A 19,492-nucleotide genomic window follows, 5' to 3' on the forward strand; every position below is an offset into this window, starting at 1 on the left:
GTGTCTCCTGACCCCCCTGTTGTGACTGAGTCTCCCCACTCTGACATCCCAGGTGCTGTGCCCGCCTCTCTTGGGGACCCCAGAAAGGGAGCTCGTTGAGGACAGAGGCTTTGTCCTGCTCATCTTTATAAGCCCTATAGGACCCCTCCTTCCCAGACTGGATGTCCTACAACATGGAAGTCATGTTCTATAAATAATCATTACAGTGGTTTAAAGCAGTGAATCAAGATTCAAATTATTTTTTTTTTTCTGACTCCAGAGGCCCCCTGTTTGCTGGCCACTCTGCTAACAACACACAGATGCCATTGGGCGTTTGCTTTTTTCCTTGCGCCCTCGTTCATTTTAGGGTGTGTGGTAGTAACAACCTGATAGCTCTTGGAATACAAGGTCAGATGATCTTTGTGTTTGTCAAATACCTAAAATAAAGTAGATAGAATATTTGTTACGAATAAACCATATATAAAAAGCTCATGCATCCAGAATCACTTTACAAAATAATATTTTGACCTTTGAGTTGAGTTTAAATGAATCCAGGAAATAATGTCTTAAGTGTCCCTGCATGGATACATGGCTGGTAAAACCAAGGTGTAAAATACAGTTCTAGAAACACTGCATGGCGCTGAGACCCTGTGTTTGGAAAAGAGACCATGGGACCTTGGCCAGTGCCTGTACATTTGTGGTGTTTGCCAGCATGTGAACAAGCCACTTGGTTTTCTTGTGCTTCCTCCTTATTTTTTTTTTTTGCTGATGAAGGGTTGGCAGGGAGCAGGAGAGGCAGGTTATACTGTTTCCCTCTTTCCTTCCCATAGGGAGGGCCTCTGGGGATCCAGTGCAGATGTAAGTGTAGCACATGCAGTTGAAACAGTAGGAACTGAATGACAGATGAATAATTCCAATTTGCTACTAAAATCCAAAGGAAGAAAGGTACCACATTGGTGTTTTCTACTTGACAAAATGAAGTACAGAATTGTTGGCTGCTGCTGAGATTCCATCATCAGCGGGGCAGGTGCTGCCACTCGGTCTTGCTCACGGTGGGAGTGCATTTGTGCTGAGCTGCCTTCCCATCTAAGAGATACTTGGTCAGGGCAATTTATAGACACAGTAAAGGTAAAAATGTGAGGCTTCTATTTCACCTGTTCTTGCTTAAAACCCTCTAGTGGCTTCAGAATAAACCCCAAGCTCAGCATGGAGAATTGTTGCTTGGATCCCACCTCTCTGGGGTCACTCCTCAGCTCTTCTTTGCTCCTGCATTCTGTACTGCAGCCTTGCAGAATGCCTCCCATCTCCCACTCCAACCTCCCTGTCCTCTTTACTACAACATCCTTCACCTGTTTTCACACTTCCTCTTAATTGTTCCATCCCCTTGGTTAATTCCTGCTTGTCCTTGAAGTCTTGACACTCGGGTCCTCCAGAAACCTTCCTGACTTTTCTGTCTGGCCAAGAGGCCTCCTTTTGACTCCTGCCCATCTTTGTCCCTCTTTAGCATCCCAGCCCAAAGTGAACCCCTCCCTATGGTGGCCGGCTGCAAAATACAGCTGGTGGGGGTTGTTGCCAGAAGTGGCAGCTCATTGGCTTTGCCCAAAACCAGTCAAGAGCTAACTTCCCATCACCTGCCCATCCTGCAGTGGGGCACATCCCTCAACTGGGGATCTGCATGAAAAGTGCCCCTTCCACCTGACCCTAAAAGTCCAGTGGATGAGACCACATCTTTTCATCAACAGAAGACATTTCATAAATACTAAAAGGCATTTGATAATTTGGTGCAAAGCTTGAGGATGTAGACTTGAGTTGCCACAAGACTGAGGCCCTTCTGGCACCACTGTGTGCTGCCCTGCACACACTGGCCCTTTCCTCACAGCCCCTGTGAAGTGGCAAGTCACCATCGCCTTTTTCCAAATGAGGGAGTGGGGGTGCCCTTCGGCTGGGGTCTCCACAGGTGACCCAGAGGCACAGAAGCATGCTCTGGGGAGCGGAGAAGAGGTCTACATTCCGGTTGCACCCTTGCTTTCCCCATCTGGAAGGAACACGTCCCTTTGCATGAGGTCCTGTGCAGTCAAGTGACCTGTAAAAAGTACCTGCCACCACCACTGGGCACAGAGCAGCTTAGACAATGGACCTCAACACCTGACCCTTAAGGCCTCGGGGGGCTTCGACCCCACACCTGGGCCCAGGCTGCGCACTCTTTTTGCGCACTCTTTTCCTGGATGAGTTTGGAGAGGGTGGAAGCGCCATCCTCAAGAAAGAGCCAATCTGCTTGAAGGTGATTAAAAATTATACCAGAGCCAGGGTTTTCTCCTACTGCTTGGGAATCAGTGAAAATAGAGAAAGGGTTAGAAACCCACTGCGTTGGCCGGTTCACAGACTCCCACTGCAGGGGACAATTTTAAAATAACTCTGTGCTTTGAAGTGTGGCTGCTCTTTCCTGTTCCTGATCAACCGTGGCTTTCCTCACCTGATTTCCATATCATCACTAAGCGTTCTCTATGCATCTAAATATATATGCTTCTACTCAGAGGTGTTCTTTCCTCCCAGTTATCTAATCTTTTAAGAAATCTCCACCATTGTTCCCCGTCTGGGCTCTCGCTTGCTGTTCATCATTGTGGCCAGCTCCTTGAAGTCAGTAGGCATCTTCCCTCTGCTCAAGTCTTGAGGAGGAAACACTGCAGCCTTGCCCACGGCCCAGGAGCTAGAAATACCATCTGAAGTTGCTAGCAAGCTCTCTATGGTTGAGGCCAAGTCCCCGATATAAAGAAGCTTTTGTATTCAACATATTTCGTTGGATTTTCAGTGTGGTAAAGACATCTATACGATCTAAACGAACAGCAGGAAACATTACTTCCTCATCACACAATTCAAAAGAGTCACAGGTGAATTATGCATTTGGTATTGTCAGAGCTTCTCAATTAACAATGGCAGATGCCACCCAGAGCTTCCTCTGAAAAACATTAGCAAAAGGCTCCTTTGCTGCACATTCATTTGTTTCCCTACAAATCTCCAGTCTGTGTCATGGAGGGTTTTTAGAAACACACACATACTTTGAGTTATAAATTCTGTTTCGTGTAGAAGGAATATCTACAATGTCTGCTAATGACTGTGGCAGAGAAAGAACATATTTTAGAAACCGGGCCACGCAGGAGCCCCAGTTATGGCCCTACTTCTCCATAGACTGGTGGGGTGACATGAAACCATCTCTGCTTTTCAGAGCCCCCCCACCACAAGTCTTTAAACAAAATGAATAGTCTGTACAACATAGCTGGGATGGGAGTATTCCTGATGGGAGAAATCCGGTAAAATATTTCATATGGTGAGAATGTGGTGCTTATTATTAGAGGGCCTTATTTTTCTGGTTGAGGAGTTGCCTATGGAGAAGTTCATGGTGCAACTAAATACCTGAGACCTATTAAACGTCTGGATTTCACAAACTCTGTGCCCACTGATAGATGCAAACAGGAGGGAGAAAAGAATTGCATGGAGAATCATCAAAAGTGGCCCCCAGGTGCCCTAATATCATCTATTTCATGCATCAAATTCCATGGGAAATTCTCATGTCATTTAGTTGATTGGATTTTCTTTTTAAATTGGGGCTTTCCAGGCCAGCTTAAACTCTTTCTGTAGCTTTGTAACATATTCTGTTGTTGTTTTGCATACCTGTTTTAGTCTAGGTCCTGAGCTGTATTCTGGGGCATGTGAACTTTAAAAAAAAAAAAATGGATGGATGGGTGAGTGGGTGGATGGATGGCCTACTTTCAAAGAGATCATAGCCTGATGGAGGTCAAATAAATTAACCTCAAAATTCAGCATGATGTTACTAGTGGAAGAGCCTAGAGGGGGAATGGAATAGGTGTATCTAGAGAGATCAAGGAAATCTTCATAGTGATGGTAAAGTTGACTTCAGTTTTGAAAAATGTAAAGCTTGCTAGCCTGGAAATTAGAAGAAAGGCATTGCAAGAATGCAAAGATGCAGCAGGGGAAAAGCATACCATGAGCATTGGGAGCCTCCAGTGCTGGCAGCAAAGCCCAGTTTGGGGACAGGGTGGTGTGCCTAGGTTTGGGAAGATAAGAGGGTCAGAGCACGTAGGTAGGTCGTGTTTGTCCTTTTTCTTTTGAAAAAGGGTGAATGAATACCAGGATCTCATTTGCTTTTAGGAAAGAATGGAATCTTACTGGGGGAGAGGAAACTTGAAAATAGAAAGCCAGTTGGGAACATTTTGCAGTGGAAATTCACACCAACAACCACAAGGGCCTGAATGAAAGCAGTGGCCATGGAAGAGTGAGTGAGCCCATCACAGCTAAGAGCTTTTCAGAGGACAAGAACCAGCAAGGCTTTTTCCTTCATTGACTATATAGGATGAAAGAGAGAAGTGAATCAAGAATTTGTTCTGATTTTGTTGACTGGGTAGATGGTGATGTTATTAGGGAAAAAAAAAAAATAGACTCTGGAATTGTCCCCAAATATAAGACCTAGTGAATTATAAGTTCAGGAGTCCTCTTTGTATTAGGTCAGACTTGCCTGGATTTCCCCAAAGTATATAGACAGTGAGACATGAAGCTTCGTGCAAAATAAGATTTTGAAAGACCCTTTCAATGAACTTAAGTATGATAGGACACTAAATCTCAAAAGGAGACAACTGCCTGTTTTTTGCCATTTTGAAGACTAATTTTTTGGGTGTTTTTCTGTTTTGTTTGTTATCCAAATCTATTCCCTGATCATATTTCAAGGTTTTGTTTTTACTCATCAGAATGACAGGAAGTTTTCAGTGTGTGTTTCCTTCAAGTTTGGCCTCAACCTTATTTTCAGGATTAGGCGTTTGTTTTTCCATTGGCCTCCATGACAACCAAGCCCAGAAGTCCTATATATAGTCCTCCAATGTCCATTGTCCCCTGGCCATTGTATCATAATCTTGTGCATCCAGGCCAGAGAACTCTACTGATGATAGAAGACAAGGAGGTGCCACAGTCCTTGGCCTGGAGATTTTCAAGGCAAAATCAAAAGAAGGAAACAAAACGTGGCCGCCTCTGGAGATTTATGTTCCCCTTAAGACATTCTCCAGAAGGAGCTGAAATGGCTTATGTTCCAAAGCTTACTTTCAAATGCAATTTTCTTTGGGAATGGTCCACAGATAGAGAACATTTTTGAGACTCTTCAAAGGAAATAGTTGGAAAGTTGCATTGGTGGTTTGTAGCTGGTAGTGTTCGTCTGGAGATCAAGCTCTGTTCGTTAGTAATAGCACAAAGTAAAGAGAAGGTATCTTGAGAAAAGAAGGGAGTTAAATTGAGTTTCAAAGGAATTCAGATAGAACCTGATGTTTTTAAATAAGCAGAATGCTTGAGTTTGTGAGTCATCTTAACATCTCTGCTATGTACTATTTTTGTCACTGGATGGATGGATGGATGGATGGATGGATGGATGGATGGATGGGCAGGCAGGCAGGCAGATAGGTAGGTAGGTAGGTAGGTAGGTAGGTAAACATGACTGAAGTTAAGAAATTTATCTACAACTTTAATCCAGCAAACACTTTCTTAAGTGTGTCTTTATTTAAGAAAAGACCATGAATCTCTGGCTATAAAGGCCCATGGCTCTCCATGTCAACCCAAAAAAGTGAGCTGTTCTGTTACTTCTGTGCTTTTGGCTGAGATCAGGTGTAAAGCGCAAGCTCCACCTGGGCAAGAGCCTTGCTAGTTTTTTTCATTGGTGTGTATCAAATGCTCAGAAGTACCTGGCAGATAGAAGTCTCTCAATAAATATTTTCTGAACTAATATAAAATAAGGGGGAGGACAAACATAGAAGACAGTAGAAACTTTCTCACTTGATAGCATCAAAACCTAGAGCTTCTTCGTTATATTTCAATGTTGCCTAATACAGGCAATCCTTTTTAAAATGCTTTAAGCATTTTATATTTTCATGATATTTGTATTTAACACAAATAAAAGTAATAAAAATATAAATATATATTTATATTTGAATCCATTCACCAGTATTGTGTGATAAGATCAAGCCTGTCTCTGAATTTTGGGGTCCTTTGATTGGAGTTCCCCACCGTCTCTCTTGCATAAACCACAATCACCTACATAGCATCCTGCGTACTTCCAGTTTCAATTTCCTTTAAGTGGAATGAGGATTTAGACATTTGTGGAATAGTCTTATAGCAGAGTCCTTCAGATTTTTATGTTCTCCTCAATCTTTTATAGTTGGTCTTGCCAAAACATAATTTGACAGTGCTTTTTTTTAGCAACTTGACTTTATCAAGTCTTTTCAAAGCATTCCATGTAGCTTTCATAGAAATGACACTTTCTGTACTCTTATTTCCTCACTTCAGATATTATTAATTAAACTGAATAAGCTCAGTAGCAAATGTAACTGGTATGCAGATGTTTGGAAGCAAATAAAGCTGATTCCTCTTAGCATTAATTCAGCAGCTGAGAACTGAACTGGACCAGCCCACAGCGCTCACCCAGACTCTGTAGCCCGGATCATTTTAAGTCAGGATGCTTTAGGTCAAACCCATTGGTCTGGGCGAGTTTCTTGGAGGAGGTGGCTAAAGAGAATTTGTAAGTGTGATATGAGGCATAACAAGATTGGGGGGGAAACCACAATGTGCAGGCATTGGCAAAACATGGAGGAAAACAGAATTCTGTCTTGATGGTAGGAAAGATCTTCACAAAGTAGGTGACAAAGCTTAGCTGACTTTTGAAGGATGGGTTAGAATGTGCCAGGCTATAAGAAGAGGATGGGAACCAGGGAAGCCTGATCATTTACAAATGACAGAGTTTGTAAAATTTGCAAGGAATCAGGAACGAGCTAGTAATGAGGCTGAAAACCTGATCTGGGACCAGACTAGAGAACTGCATGTACTAATGGAAGGAAAAGACGCGTCACCCTTGAGCACTGGGTATGAGCCTATCAGAATCATGTCAGTGATTTGTGTTCTGTGTCTATGACATGTGTGCATGCCAAACTAGACTGGGTCCCAGAAGAAACTCAGGGAGGAGATGTTAGCATTGCCCAGGTGGGAGATGAGGCTCTGAGTGAGCAATGGAAGGGAAGGCAGAGGGCTGGAGAGGAAAATGATGCAGGTGAGTCAGTACCTCTGTCTCTAGGATGTGGTATCTGGTTGAATGTGCTGCCACAGGAAACATGTGCCCATTCAAAAGAAGCCTCTCACAATTTGAACTTGAGTGAAGTGGGGGGCCACTCACTGACATTCCCAATGCAGAAGGACATGTGTGGGCAGAGGCAGTATAAGATTTCAGCATGTTGCTCAAATTTTCTGTCATTTCTCAGCTAGAAATGGAGGACTCATTTCCAACTTTATTGGGCCCACCCTCTACTGCCCATACTTTAGATAGTTACTGTATTTGTGGTTGGAATATCCACAGGAAATATTCTATTCCTTATACTACTAACGTTTGGTTGCTAAATTATAATCTAGGCATTTTTTAACTTTCTAGACATTTTAGTGCTTGAAGAGTTTAAGTTCTCCCTTGTGCTAGGTACCTACCCCCTCCCTCTGATGTATGTATTTTTTCTGTTCAGTCTCATCCTCTGACCTTGATTTCTTGTCCCAGTAAGAATTAAGTCACTGTCTTGTCATTGTGATTACAATGTAGTTGTTTATTTCTATTTATGACTTACGATGGGGGTGTGGAGAATTGAACATTTAGGTATCTTCATGTCTAGTGTAAATTTTATTAATTAACACACTAATCCTAGCTACAGTTATTAATGGACAGTCGAGGTGCTCTGGACATCCCCCTCCATCTCCCTCGTTCCCACATTCCATCAGTCACCAGGTCCTGCTGAACTGGCCTCCGGTCCTGCTGAACTGGCCTCCTTCTCCACAGCATCTTTTTAGATGCCCCTACTAAGGTTATTTTTTCCCCATTGCATCACAATCAATTATTTACATGTCTGTCTGAGACAGTGAATTGCTTAAGGGCAGGGATCATGTCCTACAGTCCTAGCACAGGGTCTCCCATTTATTTAGATGCTGGGTAAACATGTGCTGAATGAATGGGTGTCACTTAATCATTTGCCCCCTGGCCACTTCTAAAATCTGCTTGCCTAAAAATCTTTGTCTTTTATTTTCTCCTGGTACTTGATTCACACCAACCCAAGAACCTCTCTGCCAGGTCTGCATGAAAAACTAGCTCAAATATAATTAAATGTGGTTGCTGGCACCAAGGTACTTCTGCTACTTTTTCACCTTCACTCCTCCCTGTACGCGGAGCTGCAGAAAATTGAGAATTGATCCTCCTGCGCTGCTTCCTTCTTGGATTGCTCAGCACACAGGGGGCTGTCCTCGGCGCCCACAATTTACTGCCCAATTGATTCTTACTCTTCCTTGTGTCTTCCTTAATCTTGCAATAGTTAAACTCTCCCGTTACTGTTCATTTGTTCTCTTTGCCACTTTTGTTCCTTCAATCAATGGAGCACTTTGCTAGACATGACGAAGGCCTATATTTTCATAAGTCAGCTTCTCTGCCCTCTCCCTAGTCTAGCTGAGCTGCTAGAATCGCCCCACCTGTCGTCTTTGACTTTGACTTTGAATCCCTACAGCCAGCTGACCTGGCACTAAGAGGTTGTGGACTAACTGTTTGTAGAATCAGAATATACAAGGAGGTATATGCTGTCATGCTTACTGTTCTTCCAGGGCCCACTTTATAAAATTAAATTTCCTGCGATTGTCTCTATGCTGGCTCATCTCTGATGAGCAGGCAGGAGGGGAGGGAGAATCATTTTCATTTAAATTGATACTGGGTATCAATGGTTGGGCTGGTATTTCGGGAAGCTGGAAGCAGGGCAAGAAGTTTGCCATTTCTTGGAAACATGACAAAGATGGGGAGGGGGCGTTGTGATCCTGGGCTGTCCAGGAACCATGAAGGTGCACAGTGCAACTTCTCCCATTACTTTCGGGTGCCCCTCTTTTCCCAGCTGAATCCCACCTGAGGAATTTGAGAGCTGCTTGAGAGGATTGCCTCACGCATCTAACATAACATCAAGGCAGGAAAGTTCTAGTACAGGGTATCTACAGTATTTACTTGGGTAGTATGCCTGTGAAAGTGTCTCTGTCATTGGTTTTTTTGTTGTTGTTGTTCATTTTTTTTTGCTCTTATAAAGTATTTTGAAATTTTAGCTATTCCTTCTCTCCTCCCCATGAACCTTATTATTTACTCTTTAACCCCTATGTGCTCTGAAATGCTTATTTTAGCATTTTCTTTCATATTCAGTTTAATGTTATTTTCCTGCATGTGTTCTGATTTTTCTCTATTCTGAGGTTATGTTCTCCATTCTGTCAACCTATCTCCCATGTTCCCTCTCCCCTCCCTGCTGCATGTTTATTACAGAAGTTCTTATATTCTTCGGACATGCTTCCAGGGAGCCCAGAGGCTACTAGACAAAACTCAGACTTTAGAGTCAGACAGTTGCTTAAATACTACCTGTCGCTTTGTAGCCATTCTCAGTCTCAGCCTCCTCATCAGTAAAATTGGGGTGAGAACCTGCACTGCACACCATCGTCGTGAGAATTAATTGCTAGCTGCTTATATTAAATTCTAAACCTCCGCCTATAGGCATGTGACCATGTGTGCTACATTCTACTTTGACCCCAATTTTACAAAATATAATTATTTTCTTATCAACAATTTATGAAATGGAATGGCTACCACTAACTTGGTTAAATTGATTTTATAACTGTAATTACAGAACATAGTTTAATTTCTCCAATTTTGTACATAAATTCACAAGAGAATTAAACTCCCAGACTGCATCCTGGGTGGGTTAAGAATGTGTGTACTGATATTACAGGCCATACAGGTGACTGAGATCTGTCAGGTGATCCAAGTTTGGGTGCAGGGTTTCTCCCTGAATCACACTCCTGCATTTCAGCCCCTGTATTTCCCTGAGATCTCAAGTCAGGGCTCCCCAAGCATAGAGCAGGTTTGCTTTCCTTCCCTTAAGCTCTCAATGAAAGCCAATAGTCTTTATGACATGGCATGCCCTCTGCTACTAACAATCTGTTTGCCTTTCTAACCTGCGCACAAAATGATCCTCTTCCTGTTCTTCAGGCTGCCTTCCTAAACAAACTGGAATTTTACGTAGCTTAGCAAATGGCTTTTTTAAGATTGGTGGAATCATACACACTCACGTCTTTGTCACTTTAGTGCCCAAAGTGCTAAAATTGTACATTATTCACAAACTCCAAGTGAGAGAAAGAGAGTGTGTATCTTGGCACCAGAAAGGAAAATAAAATCCTAAGAAGACCCCAAAAGTTGTAACTGGGTATTAGTACAGATATTTCCAGGGTGGTGGGACTTGCTTGTTTTTGTAAATAAACCCATCCCCTGATGTTATCCAGGGAGACAGATACCCACCCATCCAGCTTCCCTGCTGCAGTGCCATTTGAGAAGGGTGATGAGCTTGCCTTACTTGGAAAGCTTTCCTTGCCACTTCTTGCATTTTATTTCTTCAAGTTTCATATGACATATACATACTGGAGTTAAAATTTAGAATTTGCTTTTGAAATGAATGGGATAATAAGCAGTGTGGTAGATTCTACATAAGAAACAAATACAGGATCCCACCTGAGAGTGCTGCATGGGCACGGGTCAGGTCGGGTGGGCAAAAGGTAAGACACGGGTGGTTTGTCATCCGCTCAGGAGCCTCTGATTTCTTTATAATCTTGCTCTAATGGGATGGGAGCTGCTAGTGACCGCCAACACCTGTGCTGGCCTGTGGGACTCTCAGAGGTGGTTACTTTGGAAGCAGCTGCTTATTGAGAAAGAGGCAGTTCCTTCGCACAGCTGTTTTGGTCTCTTAGGCTTGTGGATGGTGAACAGCTTCCAGGCAGTAGGACCTAGCTCAGGTCTTATTGGTCACAGAATTTCTCTACTGTGGAATTAAGAGCAAATTAGGACCAACAGTAGCAGGAGGACAGGGCCTTGGGGAGACCCTGGTGTGGCGATGTGTAACTTGCAGCCCATGCTTGTGTTAACAAGAGAGGTGTGGAGTGTTTGTGCTTCATCATGTGTGTTTTAAGCAGAAACTATTCTTGAGGGCTTAAATAGAAAACCGAGAACAATCCATGAAATGGTAAACAAACCTGCTATTGAAAGAAGGAATGAGAAGTTGACAATTGCATTATTGTGATCCTGAGTGGGTTCATCAGCCTGGGCTGAGGAATAAAGAAAAAGGAGATAAAAGAATCGGGTAAAATGAATTCAGTTGTGTCATTCCTGGCTTCCTTTGTCTTCAGTTTACACCTGGTAATGAACCCATGGAGGCTCGAAGATATTGTTCCAGTTTCCTTTTGTTTTATTTTGCTGTATGGCAGGTTTGTTTACAATTTCCAAAGGGGTTTTTCTCGATCTTGAAGAATACGAATTGAGGAGAGGGTAGAGAAGAACAAGAAGGGAAGGCAGTTTAGTATTTTTAAGACAAGAGGTGGCCCCTTAATGCGGGAGAGTGCTCTGTTTTTTTGTTTTTCTTTCCGAAGAAGCCGGCAGGATGGATGGTACTAGTTTCATCAAATACGGGTTTTACAGAATTCCTCCATGTCCTGCCTCAGGGAACCGTGCTTTGGAAAATTAAGTGTCCATCAAATCAGGAGGAGGCTGGTACAGTTTCTATCCCCTCTCCCCCTTGCTTTTTGAAAGGCTTAAGAAAAGAGCCCTTTGTTTTCTTTTGAAGGAAAGTTACACTGAAATTCATCTGTGTGGTGTTCATGGACTTCATTTGCATCAGTCATAGGCAGCTATAGGTTATACGGGATAGTGATGTTGGATTCCTAACCTCAGCATTCAAAGCAATGTGTGGGCAAAGGGTTCTAGACCTTTCTTTCACTTTCTCTCACTCTTAACTTTTTTGTTTGTTTGTTTTCTTTAACGAGGAAACAGAAATATCCCCTCTTCCCTATAGATCAGATTTCTCCACCACATACCTTTGAGGCTTCTCAGGTTTAAGATTTGTGCCTATCATTTCCAACATTTTCCTCAGAACTGCCACCTTTAAAAATACCTTTCAGGGAAACTTGTTTGGAATTTCATTTTAATGGGATTTATGAATAAATCTCCATCTTAATGCTGACTAAGCTTTAAACATCCATTCCAGGAGAACACTTTGGGATTTTTATATTTTAAAATTTAAATCACTTGAAGTTATAAAACATTTTTATATTTAAGGTATAAAACCTTATACCTTAATTTTATACCTTATATTAAGGTATAAAACATTTTATATTTATGCTTGAGCATTTCTGTTAAAGACCTTTTTTTAAAAAAAAAAAAAAAGACTTGGTTGGCTTGAATATTTCTGGGCTGCAAAGGAGATGTTGCATCATCTACTTTCCTTCCTCGTGTAGATTCCCGGACACTTTGTGCAGGTTTATTATCTCAGCAACAAGGATGGGTCTTCTGTGGCAGCCTGTTGCCACACTGCAATTTCCTTTCAAAAACAGTTTACCTTCTTCCTTCACTTTGAAACCTTTAACCTCAGAATTTTATTTTTAAATGCGATGAGCCCTCAAAGTGAGATTAAAGAAGGTGACACTTCCTCCCCAGCTGCCTTTCCCCAGATCTGTGTTGTGGAAGGTAATCAAGGTTGAAAGATGGGATCATAGTCATCCCTTTTAAAACTAATGCTGGGGGTTTTCAAGTGCCAAACCTCCACCGTGAGTTCTGTGTCCCGTGTCCTTGTCCCCCGTCTGTCCACAGACTCATCCTACTCAGAGCCTCCAGATGTTCAGCAGCAGCTGAACCACTACCAGTCTGCTGCACTGGCGAGGAACAACAGCCGCGTTAGCCCCGTGCCTCTGGCTGGGGCAGCTGGGGGCGCAGAGCAGAAAACCGAAGCTGTTCTTCACTGCGAATTCTGTGAATTCTCCTCTGGCTACATCCAGAGCATCCGGCGCCATTACAGGGACAAGCATGGCGGGAAGAAGCTCTTCAAGTGCAAAGACTGCTCCTTCTACACAGGCTTTAAGTAAGTGGCACAGTGGGCAGCCTCGAAAAATAAAAGGGTTGCACCTGCTCCACCCCTCACCGCACAATCCTCCCTTCTACCCCTACCTGGAATACAGGGCAGGCAGGCCCTGCCCACAGGATCATACAAGAGTTGTCGGGGCCCATCTTCAGTAAAGTGGGGGCTAGTTCCGGAAACCACTTTGATATTTATGGATGGGAAGAAGAGTTATATCAGAGCAAATGAGTTTAAAAATCAGAGCAAATAGGTGCCCCAGCAATGTGAGATCCCAGCAAAGGATTTCCTTGGTCTAGGTCACAAAACAATAAGTGTTTTCCCTTTAGAGAACAACCTTTCCCCACCCCCACCCTTTTTTTTTTTTTTTTGATTTGTCTTTGAAAAAAAAATATGTTGTTGAAAACAAAGTGAAGTCAGAAAGAGTAACCAGCAGTAGTGACTTTCCTGCTGCCCCTTGTCAAAAATTCTTATTTCTCCAGATCAGATTACTGAAAGATACCAGGGGAGCAAGGCTTCAGTGCTGTGAGGACTAGACTGGATCAATCAATCTATGATCAATCAATCCGTCATAGATTGATTGATCCAGTCTAGAACAAGATAATCTAAAGTCTCCTTTGCTTCTGTGTAAGACAAAGTTGGTGGGCTCAGTTTAAGAATGGAATGCTTCTGGTGGTTAAGCCAAGTTCCTGTGATTTAACCTCAGCCCGTGAGATGCTGTTTAGCTCGTGGTTATGAGTGTAGAGTGTGGAATCTGATCGCCTGCTTTTGAGTCCCAGCTTTGCAACTTATTGACTATATAACTTTAGACAAGTCACTAGACCTCTCTGTGTCTCTAGTTCCTTAATTGTAGAATAAAGATAATAATAGTACCTATCTTGTAGGGCTTTTGTTTCTAGTAAATGAACCAAATATATCCAAAGGGCTTAGAATAGCTCCAGGCACACAGGAGCCACTAAGTGTTAATATCACAGGCCACATGCTCCTACAATGCTATGCTATTAGATGCTATATTTTTTATATGAAATTGTTGTCTTCTGCTTTTGCACTCAGGACCTGAGCCTTAGGCTGCTCCAGGACTTAAACTCCCCACGGAGAGGCTGCAAAAGCAGGCATCGTGCCCCATGAAAAACATGAATTGGAAAAGGAGAAAAAACCTCTTTTTCTACCAACATTGTAGTTACTGTGAATTGACAGAAAATGTGTTAAATATCTGGCTATTTTTTTGGTTGAGTTGTTTTCCAGATAAATATGTATGCAACCTTAGAGCTGAGAGCAGGCTAAAGGATTCAGTTAATCAGGACCCACTGACAGATGTACACAGTTCCCCTGAGAGATGCAGCTGGGTTGATAAGAAGGGAATATTACCCAATAAGCTCTTAGTTTCATTCATTTCACTGAAGCATTTGTAATTTTGAAGTTTTGAAAAAGATGGCGAGGGAGGTAACAGTACTATTCCATCTGTGAGCTAGTATAACTGCTCTGGGTTTCATTCACCTGATCATCAGCCATCTTGACTTCCAACCCACTTGTCCTTCCTCCCTTACCTGTAATCAGGTGGGCCATTGGTGAGTCATTTTAGCCTACCTTTAAAATAGTCCCTTTCCTGCCAAGCATGATGAGAAGTCTCTGTGGATTGTGTTTTCATACTTGGAAAAGCAATTTCTAATTTTCAAGAATAAAGTGTTTGTGGAATCCATTTCTTTTCAACCTAAGCCCTGAACCCAGCAAAGTGGCAAAATTTCCAAAAGCAAGTTATCTTGGCGTGCTGGTGTTCAGCACTGAGTGAGTGGCCAGGGCGCTTGTGGTTGGCAAACGTGATTAACCACTATGTTTTCCAATCCCTCAAGCAGGGGTGTCACCCTGAAGCACTGTTGTGGGGTTGCTGGGGGGGGGGGCATGTTACCAAACTGATCCCATGTCACACTCATGGCCTCTTGTCCCACTTCTGCAGATCTGCTTTTACTATGCACGTGGAAGCGGGACATTCAGCAGTTCCTGAGGAGGGCCCCAAAGATCTCCGCTGTCCTCTCTGCCTCTATCACACCAAATACAAACGCAACATGATCGATCATATTGTGCTGCACCGAGGTAACTTCTGCGTCAGTTTTCTTAGGGTGCAATGAGAAGGTGTGCAGACTGCATTATAGGGATACCCTCCCAAGGTGGCAGCAGCATCCTCACCCCAGACCCTCGTTCCTCACCTCATTCCCAAACAAGAAGTCACAATGAAAACCACAGTGACAGTTGGCAGGATAAAGACCCCTTCCTACTGTGAGGGTTTCCTTCACCTGGAGGGGTGCAAAGGTGCTGGATTCTGAGGTACATATTTTGTGGGGGCTTCCAAGCGTGAGAGAACTCACATTTCAGATCCTCTACTCTCCTAACCTTGCGTAGAACACACCTAAGAAAGGAGCAAAGGAGAAACAGAATGGGTGGGTGACCACATGTGATAAAAGGTCACACATTATAAAAGGTCTACAAGGTTGTAAGCAATTCTTGGAGGAAGATCATAATGAAGATTTCCAAAGCAGAATATGGAAATGGGTGGAGAGAGAAAATTCTTGAAGAATAAAATTTGCCTGATAGGTATTAGAAAATTCATGGGCTTTGGTTTGATATTGTGGGTCTGCTGAGCCTCACTCCTCTGTAAAGAGATGCCATGTGTACCTATGAGCTATGTACCCAGGACCTGGTACCCCAGGAGGAGGCATCCTGGGGCCCCTCAGGGTGGGTTCTTGGTGGTAACAAGTAACAACAGATTTCCTCTACATTGAAGGAAAAACATGTTTATGTAAAAACTGCTTTGTCCTGAAAAGATTCAAGTTGAGGATGGATAGACAAATGACTGGACTACCTTGCCAGTCTGTCTGGCTCTTTTCATATTTTGATGTTGCATCCCTCCTACATACCTCCCATTCCTCCCTTTCTTCCCTGGGAAAGCTTTTTGGTGTTTGCCACATGCACCTCAAAAGCGTTGAGGCTCTTCTGCTGTTGTGCTGAGAGTCATTCTCTGAAATGCTAGCCATTTTGGGGGGGGATACTGCTGAGTATTTTCCAAGTTTCCAGTATTGCCCCAGAGCTACTGCCTTTGAGCAATGCATTTGTGATATCCTCCCTGTATCTGCTGCAATCTGTGGAAGGCTCAACATTTAGCATCATTCTCTTCCGGGGAGCTCTCAATGAGACGTGAGATGGTTGCTGCCTGGCCCCCCACTTGCAAACTGGAAGAGGCAGCGTGGACTATTTAGGCCGAAATTCTGGGTCCAGGTGCTCCCACCTGGTGTTCTGTCTCAGTTAGCTGGCCACCAGCCTCCCAGCCCATGTGTCGCCATGGCTCTGTGCCCCTTGTAGCTTGGGGAGAGCCTGTGAGTAGCGTCGCTGCTAAGCACACAGACACGATGAGACCCCACCATGTGGGGGTGCTTCCCTACCTTTATCTAGATTGCTGCCTGGTGGGATCTGAGCTTTGGTGCCTGTGAAGTGCAAAGACCTTCCTTTCTCAGGCTAAGAATCCAAGACAGGGTGGCAAGGTTGAACGCCAAGGTGGCCAGCTCACTCTGGAAGCTCTACCCTGGGCAAAGTGCTTCCTGCACATACAAGGTTGCTTCTCTTCCAGCAGCAACGTGGGGGCTAAGACTAGTGTGTGGAGTCCTGCTGGATGTGTGTGAAACTTGAGACTGGGGACAAGCACTTTTTCTTTAATGTGGTATCAGTATTTGTGGTCACTTCACAAAGGACTGAAAGTATCCTACAGGCATTGTGTAGAACTATAAGATTTGAAAACAAATGAGGAGTTGGAGCAATGTCAAAATAAGGAGAAACCGTTTGAGAGGCCACCAGAAAGTTTGGGAAAGCTCCCCAAGTGTCTGGGTATGTAGTGTTGGCCAGAGGGTCCTGGGCTCTGCTGGCTGTGGCCTGCAGACCTGCCCCTGAGATGCTGTTCTCCCCAAGTCAGCTGGATTTGGAAAATTTGTTAGACTTCATTGAAATATTTTTTGGGACATTTTTAGGAATCCTAGACACTGAAGCCTGAAAGTAATTTCTCTATTGGGCTTCGCAAAGGGGACTGTGGCTGAAACTGCACATCCCCCTCTGTGAACACAGTGGCACATCCAGAGGACTCATGAGCACTGAGGTGGCATCACCAAAGTCACCAGCTGGTAGTCAGGGAACTGAGTTAACCCCAGCCTTCTGATCTAAGGACAGTCTGGCCATGCCTAAGGACATCCATCCTACGGCCTGTCACTGGTTACCTTCAGTCTCCTGTTTATTGATGAAGATCATTTAGATTAAAAGAGGTACCAGAATATGTAAAATTGTCCTCATTGGGGTCTGTTCTTGAGGATTAATCTGGAGTGAATGATCGCAAATGAACACGAGCATTTGAGGGTTATAGTGATATTAACAGTGATTGCTGTCACTCCTCAGCGCTTAGTAGGGAGCAGGTACTATACTAAGTGCTGTCCAGTACCTACTTTCCAACGTTTTCACCAAACTCTATGGAGTCTGTATTACTGTTATCCCTGATAACAAGGGGAAAGGCAGGTTGAGAAAGATCGACCAAGTTACCCACAGCTGGATAAGCAATGAGCGGCCTGACTGACACCTGAATCCAGGTTTATCTGGCCCATAACCCAGGCCTTCACCAGCCGTCATGGTGTTACCCCAGGAGTGTGGCTGGTGTCACCTGTTAAGTGTTCAGTAGCTGTGGCAGCTGAGTCTGAGGAAGCAATTCCCGTGGGGCTGGAGGTCAGGGACCAGGACCCCTAATTCTCAGAGTTGGTGCTTCAGGACAGGCATGGCTTCCAGCTGTGTCCTGGCCCAGCTTTAGTGTCCGTGTCAGCTCTGAGTACTGTCTCAGTAGGAAGCTGGTCTTGACAAGCCAAGAGTCAGGGTTGGGTGTTTACCTTGTGACATCAATCCAGGGCTGATCTCAAAGTAACAACACATGGCTCTTCTTGCACCTGTGCTCCCCTTACTCCGTGGATGAATAAACATCTTTGGTCTCTAGGGCCTGCAGTAAGAGATCTCTGTGAGCCCTCACTTAATTAAAATACTTGGGATGAAAGGCAAGAAAAACAACTTCTGAACTGGCCCTGAGACAGAACTACTGCTTGCAAGAATAGTTTCCTTAGGATTTGTTCCAGATAAATTTATATAGTTAAATAGAGAGGAAAGGAAAGAGATTCCATTCCTCTTGTGAGAAATCTGAATATGAGACATAATCATGGATTTACGTTGATGGTGGCAAAAGAGAACACACTGTTTGTACATGCACTTGACAAACATTCATTGTTTGGGTTACTTGGGCCAGAGGGGGTTGATAAGACCCAGTATCTTCCCTCCTCGTGCAGATGAGGTGTGTGCACAAGTACAGTGAGTGGCGGGCACCCAGGAGATTCACAGTGGCAGATAAACTGTTTGAGGTAGAGGGAGGTGATGGTAGGGGGTAGCCTTCACTTGATGCATTCCAACAAGCAGAGGAAACACTTTGGGGGGTAGATCAGTTGCCTGAGTGCCTTAAACAACAAAAATCTATTATGCCCACATTCTGGAGCCTACAGGTCTCCTTAGATGGCTCTAGAGAAAAAACCTCCTTGACTCCCCATAGCGTCTGCTGGCCCCAGCACTGCCTGGTGTCCTTGCGGGCAGCTGCATCATTCTCATCTTGGCCTCTATATTCATGCATCCTCTCATCTTCTAGAAGAGCACCAGTCATCTGATTGAGCTCCACTCCAATCCAGTATGATCTCATTTTGACTAATTACCTGGGCAAAGATTTATATCCTGTATGGTCATATTCTGAGGTTCCAGGTGGACATAAATTTCTGGGGGACACCGTTTGATCCACCTTGAGTGGAAGACTTCTTTACAGGTTATTCAGTGAGCCTGAAGGGAATGAGAGGCCAAATTATGGCAGGTTTGGATACCCGTGTAGGAATTTGAAAGTTGACCCAGTAGACAGACAGAAAGCAAGGGTACTGGTGAGCCCCCTGATGAATACCAGCTAGCAAAGTTTGGTACTAAGTGTTAAAGACCCATCTCTTTGAGGAACTATGAACCAAGGTCAGATCAACATTTGGTGAGGTTTGCTGTGACTGGACATGTATAACTAGGAAAAATTAAATCCTGAGTCTTGTTTTGAGGCTAAAATTGGTGGTAGGACTTCTATTCCTGGTGGGTTTTTCATTCAGTCAACAATATTTATTTGAATAACATACTCCTACTCTATGTCAGCTTTGCTTTAAGCTCTAGGGATACAACCCTGAAAAGTCAGGCAAGATTTGTGCAAGAAACTTGAACTCTAATGGGGAGAGACAATATGCAAGTCAATAAACAGTTTCAAGAGTGCAATTGCCTTGAACTGATCAACACAGGATGTCCGAGGCTTCGTGCATAGCTTTGGCTTTATGAGCCTCAGGCACCTATATAGAGCCTCAAAACCAGCACTGATTGAATTTTAGGGATGAAACACAGTTTTCGAAATTTTTTTCCCCGAAGAGTTATTTATGCACAGA

General features: G+C 43.7%; 1 protein-coding gene across 1 annotated transcript in view; it reads left to right on the plus strand.

The window, feature by feature from the left end:
• The window catches only part of ZNF462 (zinc finger protein 462), a gene marked incomplete at its 5' end in the record, with an annotated part of 75,599 nt that overhangs the window by 32,763 nt on the left and 23,344 nt on the right, over nt 1–19,492 (plus strand). Inside the window, 2 exons of the mRNA XM_084237499.1 lie at nt 12,710–12,977; nt 14,926–15,062. Coding sequence (XP_084093625.1) covers nt 12,710–12,977; nt 14,926–15,062 — 405 coding nt within the window. The remainder of the gene's footprint in view (nt 1–12,709; nt 12,978–14,925; nt 15,063–19,492) is intronic.

Source organism: Talpa europaea, assembly GCF_964194135.1.
Source record: "Talpa europaea genome assembly, chromosome: 7".
Lineage (NCBI taxonomy): Eukaryota > Metazoa > Chordata > Mammalia > Eulipotyphla > Talpidae > Talpa > Talpa europaea.